The sequence below is a fragment of the Brachycentrus maculatus genome, unplaced genomic scaffold, assembly GCF_059751285.1.
Source record: "Brachycentrus maculatus isolate JH-2025_06_01 unplaced genomic scaffold, ASM5975128v1 h1tg000160l, whole genome shotgun sequence".
NCBI lineage: Eukaryota > Metazoa > Arthropoda > Insecta > Trichoptera > Brachycentridae > Brachycentrus > Brachycentrus maculatus.
Genome location: NW_028280913.1, coordinates 40,963 through 62,500, shown reverse-complemented (window position 1 = coordinate 62,500; position 21,538 = coordinate 40,963). Strand labels below are relative to the sequence as shown.

General features: G+C 30.4%; 1 protein-coding gene and 1 pseudogene across 2 annotated transcripts in view; both read left to right on the top strand.

The window, feature by feature from the left end:
- LOC148308489 (uncharacterized) overlaps positions 1–10,843 on the top strand; it is a 13,775-nt pseudogene extending 2,932 nt beyond the window's left edge.
- Positions 1–20,026, top strand: part of LOC148308488 (uncharacterized) — a 22,808-nt gene extending 2,782 nt beyond the window's left edge. Inside the window, exons 2-7 of one of the 2 annotated variants that reach the window (XM_088261627.1) lie at positions 2,617–2,803; positions 10,277–10,484; positions 11,169–11,304; positions 15,734–15,867; positions 18,601–19,033; positions 19,523–20,026. In XM_088261627.1, the coding sequence (XP_088117753.1) occupies positions 11,277–11,304; positions 15,734–15,867; positions 18,601–19,033; positions 19,523–19,596 (669 nt within the window). In that variant the 5' untranslated portion in view covers positions 2,617–2,803; positions 10,277–10,484; positions 11,169–11,276 and the 3' untranslated portion in view covers positions 19,597–20,026. The remainder of the gene's footprint in view (positions 1–2,616; positions 2,804–10,276; positions 10,485–11,168; positions 11,305–15,733; positions 15,868–18,600; positions 19,034–19,522) is intronic. The other variant, XM_088261628.1, reaches the window with a different exon arrangement.
- The last annotated feature ends 1,512 nt before the right edge of the window (positions 20,027–21,538 follow it).

Genomic DNA, 21,538 nt, shown 5'->3' with positions numbered 1-21,538 from the left:
GTACGCGCAGTGTGCAATTTGTAACATCGCTGATACAGCAATGTTACAAATTGCACTGTATACGCTAAATAAAATTAGTAGACGTCCTATGCATTATAATTTTTAACCCTTGAGACTATAAAAGTATTTATTTTTCAAGAAAACAGTAGCGTAAAGGACACTTTTTAATCGTAAAATAAAACTGGATAATTCATAATTTTGAATATTTGGAATTTTTCCTTTAGAAAAATAAATAAAAATATAAATCCGAGAGCGATAAAATAGCATTTGAGTATTTCTCGCGTCAAAACGTGTAATATTAGAATAAGCCCTTATGACCTAAAATCGACATGAAAGAATTGACAGTTCCATTACCTGTTATTATTTCTGATGTAAAGTAAAAAGATATAACAGAAATGTTCCGGGAGTAGTATAATGTATGACGGGTATGCTTGAAAGGCTCCAGTGATCCATGTTGGCCCGTGATCTCAGACATCCGGTACGTTTTCCTACCCCGATCCCATTTCTTTCCGTAACCACAGTGCCGGATTAAGGGTATTGAGAGCCTACATTTGAGCTTTGACAATGTTAGAACTTCGAACTTTAACCGACATCTTGTGGTTCAGAGTTTTAGCCTACTTCGGTAACGTGCTTTAGTAAAAACACCGAAAACAAATGTGAATTATGGTAAAATAGAACATTTTAGGATGTATACATAACATATAAATTGTTTTAATGAGGTTTTTTTAAACTGTTTCCAGTCATGATGGAAATCTAAAAAAAGTTAACATAACATTAGCAATTTTCCTTCAAATAAAAAGTTGATTAGTGAAACTATCCATGTATTATTTGAATGTAATAAATCTAGTAATGTTATATTACTCACATGTAACTGAAGGAAAAATGTATTCGCTGAATATCTTTTTTGGAAAAAAAAATAATATAATAATAATTGGGGCTATATTATTTATGATTCAATTCAAATTAATAAGTAAAATATATTGGAATGTCGAATTAAACAGCTGATCATGTAAGTAAAACTGTCTACAGATGAATTACTCCGTAACCAGAAATATATTTTTCTATAGAAATAATGTAAAGTTCGGAAACCCAGAAAGTTACACTTTGCAACAGTACTTCTTTTATGAAAACCTAAATAAAACAAAAAATGTTTGGTTCTCAAGTAAAAACAGATCAATAAAGTTTAATTCAATTTATCATACAAAACAGACTCTTCTTCCATGAAAACATCAAATACTTGTAACTGATTTACATAAGTTTACAATTAAGAATTTTACCATGGCAATATCTTTTTAACTACAACAAATAAAAAGACATATTTTCAACAAAACTTTTCATCCATTCGTTTTCCACACATATGGATCAAGATCAAGGAACTAGAAACATTTTCCTCTCTTTCATCTATCTCTGAAGTGTCTTTTTGCAACGTTATCATCTCGCGTTCACCTGTTCGACTTCTCCCGCGATCTCTTCTCGATCCAGGTTCATCTGTGATAGTGTTTTTAATAAACCTAAATTTCGTTGCCAAACATAAAATCCATCCCTGGTTGGAAAGAATTCGAATTTTGACTTCTCTCGCGGAAAAAATTGATTTATGCTCCCGAACGAAAAACATTCCAGAAAATACTGAACTAGGTAGAATTGTATGTATATAACTAGTATAATACAAGTTTCGCCGTGTATGATGCCAGTAGATATCGTAGAATGATATGTATTGCCTTTTCTGAAACACGATTATATTTTATTTTTATTCTTACTATTTATTTACGACATCCGTTGTTTACGATAGAAGACATATTGTAAGGATTCTGTGTATGTATTATAAATTGAGATGTGAAAACGTATTTCAAAACCCATGAACTTTAATTCATAGGGAAAAAATATTTTGTATTTAAGATAATAATGTTAATTTATATGAAATTCATTTAAAAAAAACTCTATATATGATGTGAACTGTTTTATTTTTTCTAGTAAAAACGGACTCTAAGTGATATAATTAATGTGATGTAATAATTCATATTAATTTTAGTTGAAAAGTAATATATATATATATATATATATATATATATATATATATATATATATATATATATATATATATATATATATTTATATATAAATATATGTATATATATATATATATATATATATATAAATATATATATATATATATATATATATATATATATATATATATATATATATAAATATATATATATCTATATATATATATATATATATATATACAAATATATATATATACGTGTGTGTGTATATATATATATACATCGATAGCAATAATTACTAACAGGGTTAAACGTTTTAAAAAAGGGGAAGAAAGAGCGAGTAAAAATTAAAAGAGAAAACCAATAAAACGAGGAAATCGGAATAGAACAAACGTAATTCGATCAATTAGTGAAATGACGCGTAACACTTTCCAAGGCGGGGGTCGCTTGTAAGGGCGGCACCGGGCGGCACCGGGTGGAGCGAGGGATGAGAAATATCCTGACTAGGGGACGCTTCTTAAAGGACAATTCCAGCATTAGAGACACTCGAGTATTATCAATAAAACCTTATCATCAACCTTATCATTTTGTAAGTACTTTGAATTTAAAGAACTAGACACTGACTGATTAAAGGGTGAAAAGCCAGTAAATATAAATAATAATTTTCATTAATACATCGATGAAATATAAAGTGACATGTGACATGTGACCTCAACAGTCGGAAATGCTGATCACAAGGAAGATATCAGAAGACAAGATGTTTTGGTTCGCCACATTGCTGTCATTGCTTATATCTGGTAAGTTTTGATATTTTAATATTTTCATTTAACAATAATTTACAATATTTTGAGTGTGTCCAAATAATTCACAAATCTGGATTATTTCCACTTAGAAGTTATTATCTCAACATACATGAAGAAGAATATGGAAGTTTTAATGCCCTTATTCTGCTTCATCTACCATACGTTGAGATGTCAAAAAATGTAAAAAATTAATAATAATATTGTATTTTATTTTCTTATGTACATAGGTACGTAAGTACCTACTTGATAGGTAAAACCGTAAATACGGTTCCTGAAACTCTTAAGTAACTAGGGCCAACTTTTAACTGATGGTCATATTTATGGTTATAACGCACGTGCATAATCTCAAATATTTGGTTAACACGGCTTCATAGACGTATAAACCTTCAAACGTATTATTTAATTTAATATAAATTTCATTACATCACTAAGTTCTACTAAAAAAAAAACAGGATCTTAAATGTTTCACCATTTTTTATATACTTTTTTTATATAGAATATACATTTATTGATTTTACTTGATATTTTTTTTAAATTTAATTGTTATGATGTGGCTATCACGTCTAATTACTACGGACAAGAACTTAGGTTGGATTAAAAGGTAATATTTTATTAAAATTTTCCTAATAACATTTTTGTATCAATGCTAAATTATTACATTAATTGATTCGGCAGGCACTTTGTGGTAAAATGTATCTATTTTGTATTTAAGTTTTACTTAGTAAGTACCACTATTTTTTATACGGTGTTTGAAAATGACGAGAATGCATCGAAACACGTGTCGCTGTAGATTTTCAGAAAAAGTGGGATTTACTAAGTAAAACTTAAATTAATAATACTAAATTATATATTTAATGAAATATCTCATCAATTCTGCCATACATGAAACAAAAAATTTCAATATATTTTGGGTTATTTTAATAAGCTCATAATATAATATCACAATCCTTATGCTCCATTTGGATATAATCAATCTTTGTTTAAATCTGAAAAGTTTTTTACTCTCTCGAATTAAAATTTAAATCAAGACCTCATTATCAGAACCGCCATTTTTGCAATATTTTCCACAATCTATCAATCAATATAACATATAGATAAAAATGTTATTGTTTGTTTGTTTAAAATCTTAAATCTTCTGAAATTATTCACCAATCGCTTTTGTGTACCTGTGACCGGTAATATATATTTTTTAAATAGCCTTTTTATAGGAGTGATAGCTTCAATTGTTTTAATTTGGAGAAATAAAAAAAAATCATACACAGAAATATGAGCTTTCTCTTTTCCTTATTTTCCATTTAACCAGACTGAGCCACAGTAACGTGGAGCCAGATACCTCTAAAAAAATCCTAAATCAGAAATCTTTAACATAAATAATTAGCTCTTCGATGTGTTTGAGAATTTCTAACAAATATTTTTTTTCATCCGAAGGTCTAATGTGTTTATTTTTCGCTTTGTTAAACTATTCCATATATCACTTAACTATTCTCCGACGCTTATTTCTACGGAAATATAATGATCACTCCGGAATACCACCCTACCCACTCTTCAACACCCCACCCATCCTCCCTGTAGGATATATGTAGGATTGGGGATGGTGCCTACAATTCTTACAGCTTGCTCCATCGTTAAGGAACTATGTTATATCCCTATTAGAGCTAAAGGAAAATATCGGGAAATCCGGTTATCCTTCTAAATATCCACAAGTATATTTGAGACGAAAAAATCAGAGAATAAAATATCAGGATTAGAGTATATAAGAGTACCAGTATATCTTGAGAGGCGTTTCTAATATCACATTCATTAACGAAGTTTTGCGATATTATTATTATATTTTATCTAATTGGAATAATATTTTACTATGATAAAAAAACAACGCCAAATTAAAAATATACTTCATGTTAATTATTATATGTAATGTAAATTTAAATAAAATGGGTTATATTTTTCTAGTGCTAAAATTTACCTCTATACTTATAGGTATAATAAGCGAAGAGGAGTCCGTAATTTACACTGTTTTCTTTGTTGTCAACTAAACCTTCGTATAAATTTTACGAAAACTTTCAGCATGACTACATTTGCATATGAATTGTCCGGTTGTCTCGTCTCTTCAACCATTCGTTTTTGTATAAAACGGAAGAAAATGTTCCGTTTCCATCATCACTTAGTGGTATATTAGACGAATGCGTATTATAACATAAATTAAACAACAAATATACATTTATAACTAAATACAACTTATTAGTAATTATTTTAAGAATTTTTTTTTCCGAAATAATCTGAACTTTCTTTAGCATGTATTCCGTCTGCATTCCAATTCATTCCAGATAATTAATGTTATACTGTTGGTATTCAAATATATTTTGTGAATCCTCAAAGTATATTTTACGTTTACAATGATTTATCAAATCGTTTCATGGAAATTCACTCTCTATTTTTTTAACGTAAAAACATAAATTTAGCTCTGTTTATCGTAGGATTTTAATTATAAGCATACAAGTTCAAAGTGAAGCCTTTGAACGTTTCGTATGAACGTAAAAACCTTTGAAGTTACGCGTAATATAAAAGGAAATATGATTTATTTCCGAAATCATAAATAATTTAAATATCTCAAACAAGTATTACGATTGACTACAATTAATAAGGTCTACAAATTAAATCGATTACATAATATTTCACTGCTATTTTTATCGATAACGTCGTAACTTTGTGATTACTTTTTTACTAACTTATAATGATGACAAATGTGTGTTGCCGTAGGGAACTTCATATGAAGAAATCGGACCAACTCAAGTTATACGTATAACTCATGGTGATACGATGCCAACACGTTAGATATTCTGCTACTTTAAATCATTGTAATACAAAAAATAAGCAAATGGAGTTGGAAAGATGCTAACCACACTTTAAATTATGGAAACCATTGAATCTGGTAATGAGTTAATTAACAGAGGAGACGGTCCAAATTGAGAGGATTATATGATGAACAGTTAATGTTCCTCAGACAATTAGATCATCGGAGGTAGAGCATTTTTCACGTGGAGAAGTAATTCATTCTTGGCAGCTTGGGACAGAAAAGGAATTACTAAAGAATGACCTATTATGGCGAAGATGATGAGTGTTCTCTCTTGAAAAAAGCGAAGCGATAGACAAAGATTAGATAAGTATAGGAAGTTCTCGACAGAGAACTTCCTATATTTCTCATTTAGTGTTTTGGAGCACTAAAACTGTGAAGAATGTTCACATCACATAATAAAAGATGTGATTTGAGGAATCGAATTTGGGGACTATTTAAATTAACTTATATTCCAATATTTAAGATAAGAAATAAATATTCAGCCCCCGAAATGGGATCTAATATTGCACCCATTCTCCCCGGAGGAATTGGGTGTTGCAATAGGAAAACTGTGCGCATTAGTCGTTGTTTTCTACGAGCAAGCAGTGTGGATACAAAGTTCCAGTAAACTTGTCTAACTTTGCTTCCAACAGACCCATTATTTTCCCATATATACTAACGGAGAGACGTGTTTATCTAACATACCGACATATGTATTTGGGTTTACATATAAGATACTTGCACATGCATGCGTTACCGGTTTTTGGTAAACCGGTAAATATGGCTATATTCCATTACCAAATTTCCGTTAAATATATTTAAAAACCGATAACACGGGCAAATCATTTTTAAACTACATAGTCTGCATAAAGTTTGTAGAAACTTTGGCTGCACAGTTTTATAGAGAGTTGATTTAAAACAAATTTTTCGGCATGAAATATACTATTCCATAGTTCAATTTAGACAATTGCGTGGTTCACTATTTTTATGATAATGATTAAAAAGCCGTGACGTTTATTTAATTGTTTTGAATAAAAAATCATTACAGTGCAGTCTAACCGCTTTTATTTTTTGATGAAGGAAATGCAGAGTATTATTTTATGGTTTATATTTTGTAACGTTTATCATTTTAAATTTAAATATTTCATTGATACCTTCATCAACATTTTATTATTAACAGTATTGTGTTCATGGAATCAATAATGAAATGGTAAGTTGGACGAATAATCATAACAGTACAATATGTTTTTGGGGCAAAAAATAATAATTCCAATATATATTTATTTTTGACATCTCTATAATTAGTGGAAAATTACAGCGAAACCGTTGACAATTACTTATTGTAGTATTGTATTGTATGAACTGAAAAATAATAATTTTAATTAAAAGTGTTTTTTTAAGGAAAATTTTCAGTACCAAGTGCTTAATACTTTCTTATAATGATGAGAATCTTAAAACTAATAAACAATGTTTATTTTTGTATTACAGTTTATGAGAAACAGAAATAAAAATAACAAGAAAAATAACAACAATATATTTGATATGTATGTTTTTTTTCTGTGTTATCCAATGTAAATACATAGAATTTTTCTTATAAGTATGAAAATGCCTAACACCGGGAAAAGCTCAAATTCTTATGGAAAAAAATGTAAGAGCACTATGCATAATTTATTTTATAAATAATTGTCACAAAAATTAATTTTTACACTGCGCTGACTTTATACACTGCAACATTTACCATTTTACGCATTATTTAACAACCATATTACCCCTTGTGTAAATAATTCCAGTATTTGTATTTATTTGTTTGGAATGTAAATAAATATTTTAGTATATTTATATTATAAATAAAAAGTTATAAAATTAAACAGTACTGCCCGAATCCCAATAAATTACAAACTTAATGCGAATACCCATATAAAGTAAATAAACTAAAATAAATGAACTTGTTTAAAACGGTTATCTTTTTTTAACTAATTTCTGTAATGAGAGATCTAATAAAATTTTATTTATTATATATAATTATTAAAAATTTATTTATTATGTATTATTTGTCCGCCTCCGTAGTGTAATGGTCAGTACGCTCGGCTACCGTTCTGGAGGTCCCGGGTTCGATTCCCAAGGGGGGTAAAATAAATATAAGTGATTTTTTCACTGTCATATTTATTCAATATTACCCTGGACTGGTACCTGAAGCGGAGGGCTGATTACCTTTCCTTCATGTGTAAACGATCAAGATAACACTGCGTTTATATGACGCAGTGCCCTATGCACCATTGGGGTGCGGATAAGGGTTTTATTATTATTATTATTATGTATTATTATTAATCAACTTTTTCCAAATTACTTAGATCAAGTTGAGGAAGCGGTAATGGCTACAATTACAAATTTAAAACACATTTTTTAATGTTATTAAACATTTTGACATTAATTATCATGTAATAAATCAAATATTTCACATAACGAAAATGATAACTTCTTATTAATAAGTTCATGGATAATCTCATTGTAATGCCTTCCGAAACATCAGCAATATTAATACATTTCTTTAACATTCCTATTGTTTAAATAATATATACTTTTTATGTTATATATTATATATGTAAAAGCTAAGATTTAAAATTAGATTGAAATGCACTGAAGATATCTCGTTTTGCTGGTTCTGTTACCATGCTTCCACGTGTACGAGTGAGTTGTGAAAAATTGGATAAACAATTTTATGTAATGGCGCTAAAATATAAGTGTTTGTTCCCTTTTTTATTTCTTTTTCTACCATTGAAATGAAACAACTTCATTAGCGCTGCCGTTGGCTAAAATTGCTGAAAACGTAGGATTTATATTCCCCCTTAACCTTTTTAGGTAACAAATCTTTCTTGTTCACAATCCAGAGGTTAATTAAGTACGTTTGTTGGAGAAATTTATTTATTATTTACGCACTTTTGTAAGTTATTACGCCGATTTGTCTATTTAGAAGTTTTCGTTTAATTACAAAGCTTTGTTTGGTATTGTTTTTAAATTTTCATCGCTACTGAATTAATATTTCTGCAGTAACCGAGGAAAGATTATCTCAGCATTAATTTATTGTGTTTGCATAATGTAACAACTCGGCCAAAAAGCAAACCGGCTAACTCGCGAGTAAAATGTTTACCTACATTTGTATTTCTCGTATATCCGTTGGAAATGAAATGGATTCATTAGAAACTGAACCATCAAAATTAAATATTATTTTACGATTCCTTTGTGAACTAATTTGAGTATTTACTATCGTTTTATTTGGGAACTTCCACCTCGGTAGTCAGACACGCTACGCTAAACGTGTAACACTAAAGAAGCGGATTCGTTTTTTTAGTCAAAATATTTAAAAAATATATGAGATCATTTAATTCCAGTATTTTTTTAAATATATTGTAATATACCCTGGACTATATCCATGATATTATTGATCAAGCCGTATGAGATTTTTCACGATTTATATATCCGCCTCTGTAGTGTAATGGTCAGCACGATCGGCTACCATTTTGGAGGTCTCTGGTTCGATTCCCAGGGGAGGGTAAAATAAACATAAGTGATTTTTTCACTCTAATATTTATTCAATATTACTCTAGACTGGTACCTCAAGCAGAGGGCTGATCACCTTTCCTTCATGTGTTAACGATCAAGATAACACTGCGTTAATATGATGCAGTGCCCTATGCACCATTAGGTGCGAATAAGGGTTAGAGTAGAAGTATATATGTATATAAAGGGTCCGCCAAATAACTTTTTTTTTTTGAAAATGGGGCGCAAAACATCGAGTGTAGCTTCGGCTGTGTGGCACGTAGCGCCGTCCTGTTGAAACCAAATGTTGCCAATATCCTCTTCTTTAATTTTTGTGAACAAAAATCCGTTCAACATGGCCCGATAACGATCGCCATTGACTGTAACGGCCACTCCTTGCTCATTTTCAAAGAAAAATGGCCCAATTATGCCTCTGGACCAAAATCCGCACCAAACAGTGACTCGTTTTGGGTGTACCGGCTTTTCAATGTATGCGTGCGGGTTTTTTGTGCCCCAAATACGACAATTTTGCTTGTTTACATACCCGCCAAGATCAAAATGAGCTTCATCCGAAAAGATGATTTTTTTGGCAAAATCGGCATCTTCTGTAAGTCGAATGTCGCAATATTTTCCAGCGTTGTTCAAGCGTATACACAACCATATTCGCTCAGCGGAAGGATAAAACTAATTATTTGTCAAATCAGACATGAGCTAAATGTTACCATTCACGAAATAAGCACTAGTTAAAAAAAAAAACTTTAGATGGCGGACCCTATATATATATATATATATATATATATATATATATATATATATATATATATATATATATATATATATATATATATATATATACATATATATATATATATATATATATATATATATATATATATATATATATATATATATATATATATATATATATATATATATGTATATATATATATATATGTATATATATATATATATATATACATCGGATATGCACTGCATCCAGTGTCTCACACACCATTGGGTCTAGATAAAAGTCAGAAGAAGATTGTTTGAGGTGAATTGTTATGTGTCTCAGAATTGAACACGATTTCATTCCACAGGCGCTGGTGGACTTCGCGACGTCCGCGTGTCGGTCCCGGAGGCCGCGGCGGCGGGGAGCACGGTGACGCTGGGCTGTCGGTACGACCTGGAGCAGGACGCGCTCTACAGTCTCAAGTGGTACCGGGGCCGGGGGACGAGTTCTTCCGGTACATCCCCAAGGAGCTGCCGCACACTAAAGTCTTCGCTCTGCCCGGAGTGGATGTGGATGTATGTATTGCACGTGTCTCCAACTCTGTCCTGTTTATCTATAGTAACCCAATGGGCTCAGATTGATATATTTATTTTTAGACGACGAACCTTATTTTTTCATGATCAATTTTTACTAGTACTCATACCTGTATTAAGCCTGTAACACTGTTGACAAGAAGGATATTCAGGAACTTTTTAGCATTGCTCATTGCTGGAAGAAAACTACGTTAAACCCCCCAGTTGAAGCCGGTCTGTTGACGACGGTCAACAGATCTTCCGTTCCACTGGAAGGTTCGGCATTTTTTGTTCTAGCTTGGTTTATGGTACTAAGTACATTATACTCGTATACGTAGGTAAAAGGTCTAATCGCCCACTAAAGAATAACCGATCTAAAATGCATTCCACACTAATAAATCTATTATTTTTTAATACCTCAACAAAGATGAAGCAGAAAATAGAAGTCTGGGCATTTACGGGGCTTAGTCCGGTTTAAATGATCACCTTACACACGTGTAACATTCACCAATTCTACCCATGATTGATAACCACACTACTCAAATTCTTGGAAGTTATATATATATATATATATATATATATATATATATATATATATATATATATATATATATATATATATATATATAAATATTGTATATATATTGTATATATATATATATACAATATATATATATATATTGTTAGCTGGGACGGTCCGGCCCGTCGGCGGTGGTGCTACGCTCTGTGACGCCGCCCATCTCGGGCCGCTTCCGGTGCGAGGTGTCGGCGGACGCGCCTTCCTTCCACACGGTCATGAAGACGAGCTACATGCATGTCGTTGGTAAGCTCATCTTCCATTTCCAGTACGATTATTCGCCCATTAACCCTTTCCGGTCCTATGTAGAATGTCATTCGACATCGACTTTTTTTCCGGTGAGTCCTATGTCGAATGTCATTCGACATTTTTTTCTTCATCAGTTTAGTGTTAAAACACAAGCAAAAATATTTTTTCTCACTCTTATTTAGTGTAAAATGTAATAATAAGAGACAAGATTGTATACATTCAAAATAAAATTATTTTTTTAACACAAGTTTAGTTTTATTTTTAAAAAAAACTTGGATGTATTGTTTAACCCTGTAATGCTGTAAATCTATTGTGGACCTGGTGGAATTAAAAAAAAAATATGGACCGGAAAGGGTCAATGCTCATTTATTTAAAAATATTTTTTCATTTAGTATGAACGCCTCACAATACAGAAGCCGTAACGAGATTTATTTACAACATTTTGAGTGTATCCAAATACTTGTTAAAAAATGTAGATTATCTTTAATTTTAAGTGCTATTTTTCATATTATTTTTTGACATCTCAGCAAAGATGATGAAGAATATGAAAGTCTGGACAAAGAAATGCCTAGACTTCCATATTCTTCTTCACCTTTGCTGAGATATCAAAAAAATATTTAATAATACGAGATATATTTATATGATAAAATCTTTCTAAGAATTTGAAATGATAAAAAATAAAATAATGTATTGAAAACATGATAACTGTATCCATAAATACAGTGAAATATTTCTAAGTAAAACGATTAAATCAACAAAAGTATCTTTATTTAAAAAATGTATTTGGATGATCAGTTTTTATTTCAACATTTTTCTTCAATCTATAATCATCTGTTTCCAAAAAAATTCTTAACAGTATTTTCAATACTAAAAGATATTTTTTATTGGCACGCTATTATTAAGTACTTTATTTATTATTCACCTTGAATGAATTTTCGTAGGAATTATAAAAATTTAATTTGAAAATTTTGGTTTTTAAATATTTTTTCTTTCAATTAAAATGGAATAAAAAATGAATTCAAATCCATAATTACGCAAAAAATAGTATATCATATGTAAATTGGGGTTAGGTTACGTTGTAAATATTTGAAATTTATTTATACTTTATAATGTTAAGCCCATTAGTCTTATCTAGATCATCAATTCTGAGTTCAGTGAATAGATAACATTCGATTCTGAGATAAGATGATTCTCAGAATTGTAACAAATTCCATAAACCATAAATCGTGAAAAATCATGAATCGATTAGAGTACACAGAATTAGCATTGCCAGGGAAAAAATATCTGTATTGACGACTTAAAATGTTGATTTGGTAAACTTAGCAAATCTTCATGGGTAGGCTTCATAGAGAAAATCGCATCATTTACGTTCATTATTATTTAAGTCCGAAATATTGAAAAAACGGTAAGCGCGCAGTCATAAAATTGAGATAAATCATGTTTAACTAACGAGTATCATAATCAGAAGTGTTTGTAAAAATGAAAACAGTTTTATGTTCGGAGTAGTTGGAGAACACTCGAGTGGAGTTCGTCTCTCCCCTAATTCCTCCCCTCTTTCCTCCCCATACTGAATGCTGAGGGACGGAGTAACTGGCCGTTTTATACTGTAAAGTAAAATAACATGACTCCGCGGAAAGTCACTTCTGATCTTCACAACAGGCCCGACTCCTTGGCAGCGGGCCAACCTACTTCGTCTAACTTTCAAGCAGAAAACTACTCCTAAGCAGAATGACTATGATTTTCTGATTATTTTTCAAATTACCGAGAAAAAGAATATTAAAACAAAAGAAATTCAACTAATTTTACGGATTCGAATGCGCGAGTGTGAGTTACTAACGGCCGCCGGTCGCTCTACCGCTTCATCATATTTAGGCAGATCCTTACTCGGCATTCATCACATCTTGCAGAGATTAACAATCGTACGTAATTGCGTGCTGCTGACGAATTCTAGTTTAGAGCATTATACTTTCAGTAAACGAATAATCCTGAATCTTATTATCCTTCACGATGATTACGGCTTTCATGCCCGATGTTTTTTTTTCGTAAATGAAATATTTTAAGCTACGTATTTTTATGATATTTTTTTTATCCGAAAAATACGTAATATTCAAACAAGCATTTAATCAGATGTTGACATTCGCGCCACCCTTATACCTTCACAAACCTTAGAGGGATGCAAAATACACACAAGAGATACTCCGCCAATATATTTAATTATATTTAATTGTAAAACTCCATATACTTTCTCACAATTTTACATTTTGTTTTTTCGTATGCGTAAATCCTTAACTAACGCCGGTTTTCTTTGTTCCGTCTGTTTTGTATTTGATTGTAAGCTTAAACGATGTAAACTAAGCGGAGTTTCATAATGTAGGTACTAAATAAATATTTACTTTTCAATTTCTTTGGAAAACATGAACTCGCAATTTCGATCAATATTTTTTATTTGCTTTATATATATGCGAACACGATTTCGATAAAAGGATTCATAATTCAATAATTTCGTATCCTTTGTTTACGCTAGAGATGTTTACATATGTTTCTGTTTGCTCGAAAAGGAATTTTCCACAGCATAAAAATATTCAATATTTCGTGACATTTTCCTAGGGGGGTAGTTTATCTTTTCCATTCTGTCCCTCGTTTAAACCGTCTCCTTGTCCCCTCTCCGCTCTCCTCCTCCTACTTCGGATAGCGCGTCTGATTGGTAAAACCTGGCATCTTTTTTCTCTCATCACGACCGACGAGAAAGCGTTAAATGAAGTGTAACATGCCAACGCGCATCACCGTTCTTACATTTATGACTCCAATGGAATAGAAGGAACTTCAAATGGAAGGCAGACAGGGAACGCTCGTGGCGGAAGGAATATTATTACACTTACTTAGTCGGGGAGACAGGAAATGGTTTGTGCATTCAGCCAAAAAGGTTGAGCTAACTTTGGCGGGATAATTGTAAACATTATGTTGATGGAGTTCGAATTGAAATTCAACCAATTTTATTTTAATGTTGCTATAAAGTATCTCATTAAAAAAAAGCCTACGTATGTAAAGTGAAGATAAATTAAAATGATTCTTGTCTTATATTTTTGTCGATATCATTAACTTCCGAAAATAGAGATCAACAAACGAAAAAGTCTTTAAGAATAAAAGCTCCGACGTAAATATAAATTCATTTACACTTGATTTATGTACGTAAAAAATGCCATTGTTATTTCAGCTTTCTATCCCCCCTGTATCCCGGAAAAGTTGCAATTATTTCAAACTAAAGGGATGTTTTACTTTATTACAATTTTTTTTTTTAATTATTAAACTATTTTTTAGATGAATTTACAAAAAATATAAAGCAATTATCTTCGTCTTCGTAGTGAAGCAGTTAAAATGTTAGATACACTGTTTTTCAGCATAGTCAATGTAAAAAATAAACGTGTTTCCATCGTACAATGACATCTGAATATTTTTAATTCTTAGTACTTCTTGTATCAATAATCTTCTTTAATGTAAGCATTTTTATTAACCAATTTTGAAATTAACTCCATACGCCGATATGCTCGAAAACATACGTTGCAACTCCAAAAATCAGTTATGCTACTCCATGTCTTTATAATCGCCCTTGAGGTAGTATTTTTCTAAAATGGCGCTATACAAATAATCCAAATTATTATTATTATTATTATTAGATCGATGATTTTTGTACCTTCTAACTAATTATTAAGTGAAAAAAAAATACATATACGCAAAAATCGGATCCGAGACATTCTTTGCAAATGTCAAAACTACTTAAGCACTATCCTGACATCCCTTCTTTGGATATGCAAAGCGTAGTAAAAAATCACCTCTACGATACAAACAAAGATTCTTTAGTAACGGTGCCAAATTCCTGAGAAAGGGGATAAAATTGGGAACATAAATCGAATGACGTAGACCTAGTAGATAAAATTTACTTTCTGAATAATAAATTGTAATAAAATTAGACAATTTGGAACGGCAATGTGTACGCTGTAACTATGTAGTGTTGATAAATTAAAATACATAAAAATGGTCACATTGTTTGCTGACAATAGACTTCGACTACCGAGTTCAATATTTTGAATCTTTTGTTACTACAAAGGACGTCGAAAAAATGGCAAAAATAAAAAACAGATTAAAATATTCACAAACCTTGGATATTAACCTATATATAAGTTTTTTTATATCATTGCCTTACGAAAGAAGTTTTAGTGAAATGAGAATAATTTTTAAACACAAGGAGGCTTAATATTTTTTTTTAAATATTGACATGGCTTAAGACTATCATTGACTATGTAGTGTAAATGATCATTTTATACTTTGGTTACCATTTTACCCATAATTGATAGTCGAACATGAAACTTAATCTACTTTTGGAGTGATGAATTATAGCTTTTTGAGTGTAACCTGGATCGTGTTGCAGAGGTGCCATCGGAGCCCCCCTCCCTGGAGTCCGAGCGGCCCCGAGTGGTCCCCGGGGACCTTCTCAGGGCGCGCTGCTCCGCTCCAGCCTCGCACCCTCCCGCTAATCTCACGTGGATTCTTAACGGCCATATAGTAAGTTGACAAATCACATATCTAAATGAAGAAAATGTTGGAAAATATTCACTCTTTCTTTTTGAATTATTTTGATGTATTAAGAATTCAAAACATATATGATTGGGAAATAGTAGTGTTAACGTAGATAAATGTCCGTGTTGGTTAATGATATCTGATTTAATGGATCAAATATCGGGAAAGAGTGTAAAAGTAAAATTATAAGTAAGACCATAGGAGTTTGTGTGCTTAATTTTATAAACTTATATATAAATATATATATATATATATATATATATATATATATATATATATATATATATATATATATATATATATATATATATATATATATACATATATATATATATATATATATGTATATATATATATTTATATATATATATATATATATATATATATATATATATATATATATATATATATATATATATATATATATATATATATATATTTATATATGTATATATATATATATATATATATATATATATATATATATATATATATATATATATATATATATATATATATATATGTGTGTGTGCGTGTGTGTGTATATATTACAAAAAACATATGCATAACATATTTATCGTAATTGTTAGAGAAAATTTCTGAAGTACCATTAATTATTATTTAATTAATATCAATTGACGCTGTCAATCAAAATCGCTTTAATAACCAATGTGTCGACATTTTTTTTACTGTTTTATTAAGTACTCACGAAAACATTGATGAAATCTCCTCGATTATGCTATGAACATTTAAGTATTCAAGGCATTATTGGGTGAAAAGGTAAATAATAATAACAAAACTATTGTCATATTTGAGATTTTGGTTTCCTAATACTTCTTGGTAAATGAAATTGCAGTCAATGGTGTATATAGTATGTATTGGAACGATACTCTTAAAATTGCATTATAATATTTTTGTTGATATAAAAAGCTCCGTAGTTTTGGGTGTCGGTAGACTTAAAACGTATACAAAAATACCGTTTTATCATATTTTTAAATATAAACCTTCTCGGCTTTCCTATTTCATGAAATGTATTTACTCAAATTTATTGTAATTTAAATCATGAATTTTATTATCACCCACTCACTGTGCTCAATTTAAACGGACGAGTGAATAATTTTAAAGGCGTAACGAAATTATTACCATTTTGTGTAACTTTTATGGTGATTGAATATTTTACATATATCTATCTTGAGATGAATATCTGAAAGTCTATCTATCTACTTATTTAAAATCCCCCCTTAAAAAGGATTATTCTAGGTTTTTTAGTTGATTACCTCGTCAAAAACATTTTAGTAATTGCCTTTAGACTCGAATTTAGATACGCTATTATTTTGAACAAAAGTTTTAGATAATATTGTTTGTGTATTGTCTTTCAAATTAATTAGCACGAATGTTTTTGAATACTGCGCCATATTGGTGTCACAGCTTTATCTATCGATGTTCTCGTAATGTGCATGCATCGATTCCCTTTACAATCAGTACACATTGTGTTGATTGAGAAGGAAATGGATGTAATGCGCAATTTGAATTGCCAGGTCCTTTGGGAAAACACTTGAAATGGATTTTCTACAATCTCGTTTCCCACATATCTACATACACTTGCCCCACGGCGCAAACCTACATATACCAAAAGTACATAAATATTTGTAATGGAATTAATTGGTAGGTACTAATGTAACACTTCAGTCATTAAATATTCACTTTTCAATACGTACTGGATTACTGAAAATAGTATTATATCACTTTTTGTGCATGCAAATTAAAGTGTATCCACACGAATGCAATTTAATTGAACGAAATAATATTAATGTAATCATTTGCAACTATTTGCAATTTTTTGCTTACCACTTGGGAAAATGAGCTCCATTAGATTGTGTGTCCTCAGAATATGTAAAAAGATACCGGAAATTATCTGTTAAAATCAAACTAAACAAAAATCCGTTTTCCGTTCAACGAAATAAAATAATAATTTTCTTTCGAAAAATTTTCACAGTGAAAATCTTTAAGGGGCATGACATTTCGACTTTTTTAAATTTCGATAATCGCTTTGTTTTCTGCAAGCCAAAATGGATGTAATTAGATTACATATGTGACGTAATATAATTGACAATACAAAGTACGTAATAACAATATAAGAATGGCGCCACTTGAGCGCATTGAGATGCCACTGTTCGGAGTTTCCTGTGCCACCATTACAAACTTGGAGGATACATTAAACTTTAGTAGCCTTTTCTTTACATTCGTCGGCAACTTGATTACGGCTATAAATTATTGCTTTTCAAGCGCCGCGACGCGACGACTGTATTATTGCGAAACTTTCAACTATTTGTAGTACCAGATTTTATTAACTATTTTATGTTCTTCTCCGTACATATTTATGGTTTTCAATTCAACTCTCAGTATTAGCTGTTTTTTAATCATTGGAGAAATTGAAGATAATAATTCTTACATACAACCTAAAGTTCTGTATGTATATTTATCGATGTGATTACGAAAATTTTAAATTGTAATAAATCATTTTATCTTAGAGAGCTTATCTTGAAAAAACCTTTTAGTTAAAAAAATATGAATGTTTTCAGCACATCGTTTACGAACGTTTACAACTGTATTAGTGAAATATTAAAATCACGTCTGATTGCGTAACATTTTAACTAACGTGACTTATTTCTTATATCGAAATAAAATAATGTATTAATTTATTACGAATTGTTGCAGATAAACGGAACTTCTTTGGAGCACCTTCCGGTCGAAAAAAATAACGAAAAGCCATCGAGGGTGCTATACAACGTCAGCGATAACAGCACCCACGACGATCAGACCCACGAGTCGCGAGAACCAAAAGTCGAAAAAGAAAATGGTATTTATGGAATAAACAATACGAGGGATATAGTTAAGGGCTGGACAATGGACGGATCACAAGACAGGGGCGGCTCGGGGCATCGGAAAGCTCCGGACGCGGTGAAGAAGAGGGCCGTGTCGCGCCTGGTGCTCGGAGTGCAGCCGGACTTCCTGCGCCAAGGCGCCCTGAGGCTGGCTTGCCGAGCCACCCTGTTCGGGCTGTACAGCGCGCAGGCCGAGCTGCACCTCGCCTCGGAGAAGCCCCAGATGGCGCCCGTCTTGGTGCTCGCCTCTGGAAACACCCATAGCCGTAAGAATTTACTTCATCTCCGCTTTGACCTAGAAATACCTATTTCCCGCCGATAATCATTACATAGAGCGCTTGTGCACTATACGGAATTTTACCGTCTGGCTGTGCGTTTTTTTTTAAATAAAAGCGACAACGACAGTTAAGCGTGATCGAATTTACGCGCACCGATCAAGCGCACCGATCCGAAGAAAGACGGCCAAAAGCACAAGCCAATCCGAGCCAATTATCCGTTTTACCATGCTAACCGGGCTGCCGGATGGTAAAATTCCGTGTAGTGCACAAGCGCCCATAGAGTGATAATTGCCAATCATCGAGCAAATGAATAAAGATAGAAAAATAGAAATTAGATCGAACGATTTCTTGAACCATTCGACAGTATTATTTAAAATCTGTAAGCAACTCACTTATCATTATTCTTGTACAGCTCTATGTATTCAAATTTTACTTCAAAAACATTATTTGGAAAAAATAATATTCTTTTGATTTCAGGTGGTTCCTTTCTCTTCACTGACTTTGGCAATATCGTAATTTCATTAATTATCTCACACATGTCAATCCGGTAATTAATTAATATTATTAAGAAATGAACATTTATTTAGTATATTCTTTTGTTTGTTTCTGTTTTTTGTATTAAATTATAGATAATAATAATAAATGCCAACTGAACCTACATAACCTAGGGCATTTATATATATTTATTTAAAAAAAAACATAAGTTCGTCTGTAGGTACTTAACCATTCCTTCATTAGAACAATTTACAATCAAGAAGGACATTTTTATAGGTTCATTGATGTAAAAAAAGTATAAAAATAACGTTACGTAATTGTAGTTAAATTTAAAATTCTTATCATAAATATGCATATATCATTATATACCTACAATATATACAAAAACTGCTTTTATATTTTTTATTGTAAAATAAGCAGAACGTTTTACTGACACTAAGTGCTGATAAATTCCAACAATTTTTTCTTGTTTTAAATTAACAGTAAACATCAAAAAATACGTTTTTTATGTCATTCAATTATGTTTGATTTTTAAAATATTCTCTAGCATTTAATTTTTTTTTGTATAAACACATACACACATGTGTGTGTATGTGTTTATATATAAATATATATTTATATATAAATATATATATGTATATATATATATATATATATATATATATATATATATATATATATATATATATATATATATATATATATAAAATGACAAAATACATAAAATAATCAGAAAATTCCCATAATTGTGTAATATAATACATATTTTTCCATTTTTTTCTACTTTTTTAAAAATATTATAATTTCAATTAAAAACTTAAATTGAAACACCTTATTTAGAGATTATTTGAGCGTAAAATTATTAATAATATATGTTCATGTTACATAGTTCTTCAAATAATATAATTCAAAGATTAAGTACGTTATTAATTATTAAGTACATATTGAATAATATAAAGATGTGTACATTTGAGTATAAATGTTTGGTATTAAAATGTATATAAATAAAAACATTAAGAAAATTAAATTTATTATATAAAGTATTCATTTATTTTTATTATTACTAAGCTACTCAAACTATCACACATGAGTACCTACGTTATTTCGTACCATAATACTATATAGTGCCAAAACTATTAATAATGTCATATTAATTTTAAAATACCCTGGTATTATTGTTGTTTAAATGGGGAAAATGTTCAAATTCTATATTAATTTCATTTATTTTTACATCAAATGAATTTCATTTAGAATTTCGTTTTATACACCTTCTTTATTAGAATCTATTAAAATTTATTAAAATCTTTAAAATCGCATTGATTAAATTCAATAATTTTTCATTTGTAATCGTTAGAGAGAGTGGGAGTTAGAGTACCAATGACCTCTATCAATGATAACATTGCAAATGAAATATAAAACACTAAAATATTAGTAATACAATGGTTATAATGAGTTTTTTGCTGCTGTAAAATTTAATGGACGTTGGTCGATCTATGCATGTTTAGAATGAATTTACTAATGTATTGCTTTAAAATTTGTATAATTATGTTGTATCAATAAACAGGTAGATCAAAAATAACAATGGTGTTTTGGTTTTCCTTATCAAATAAGAGCATCATAATGATAATAATAATTTGTGGCTATGCTACGAATTTTAGTGACACGTGTTTCATATTGCTTACAAAATAAAATATCTTTAAAAAACCTTTAAATCCACTACCAGCTTTAACTACAACCAGTATGCCGCGCCGTCCTGCTATTTTTCTTCTTATTTGATCATTTACACACTTCAAGAATGTTCCAGTCGTTCACACTGGTGAAGTTTGCCACGAGACGACACTGTGTAAATAAGCCGCGAATCGCAGTCTCCAAAATAAAAATAAAAAGTTGCTAAAAACGATTTATCCATCTAAATTTTATTCAATTTAGATATGAAAAAATACGCTTTGTTTCCAAATTACATTAATTTAAGTGAAATATTAACTTGATATCAAGGGA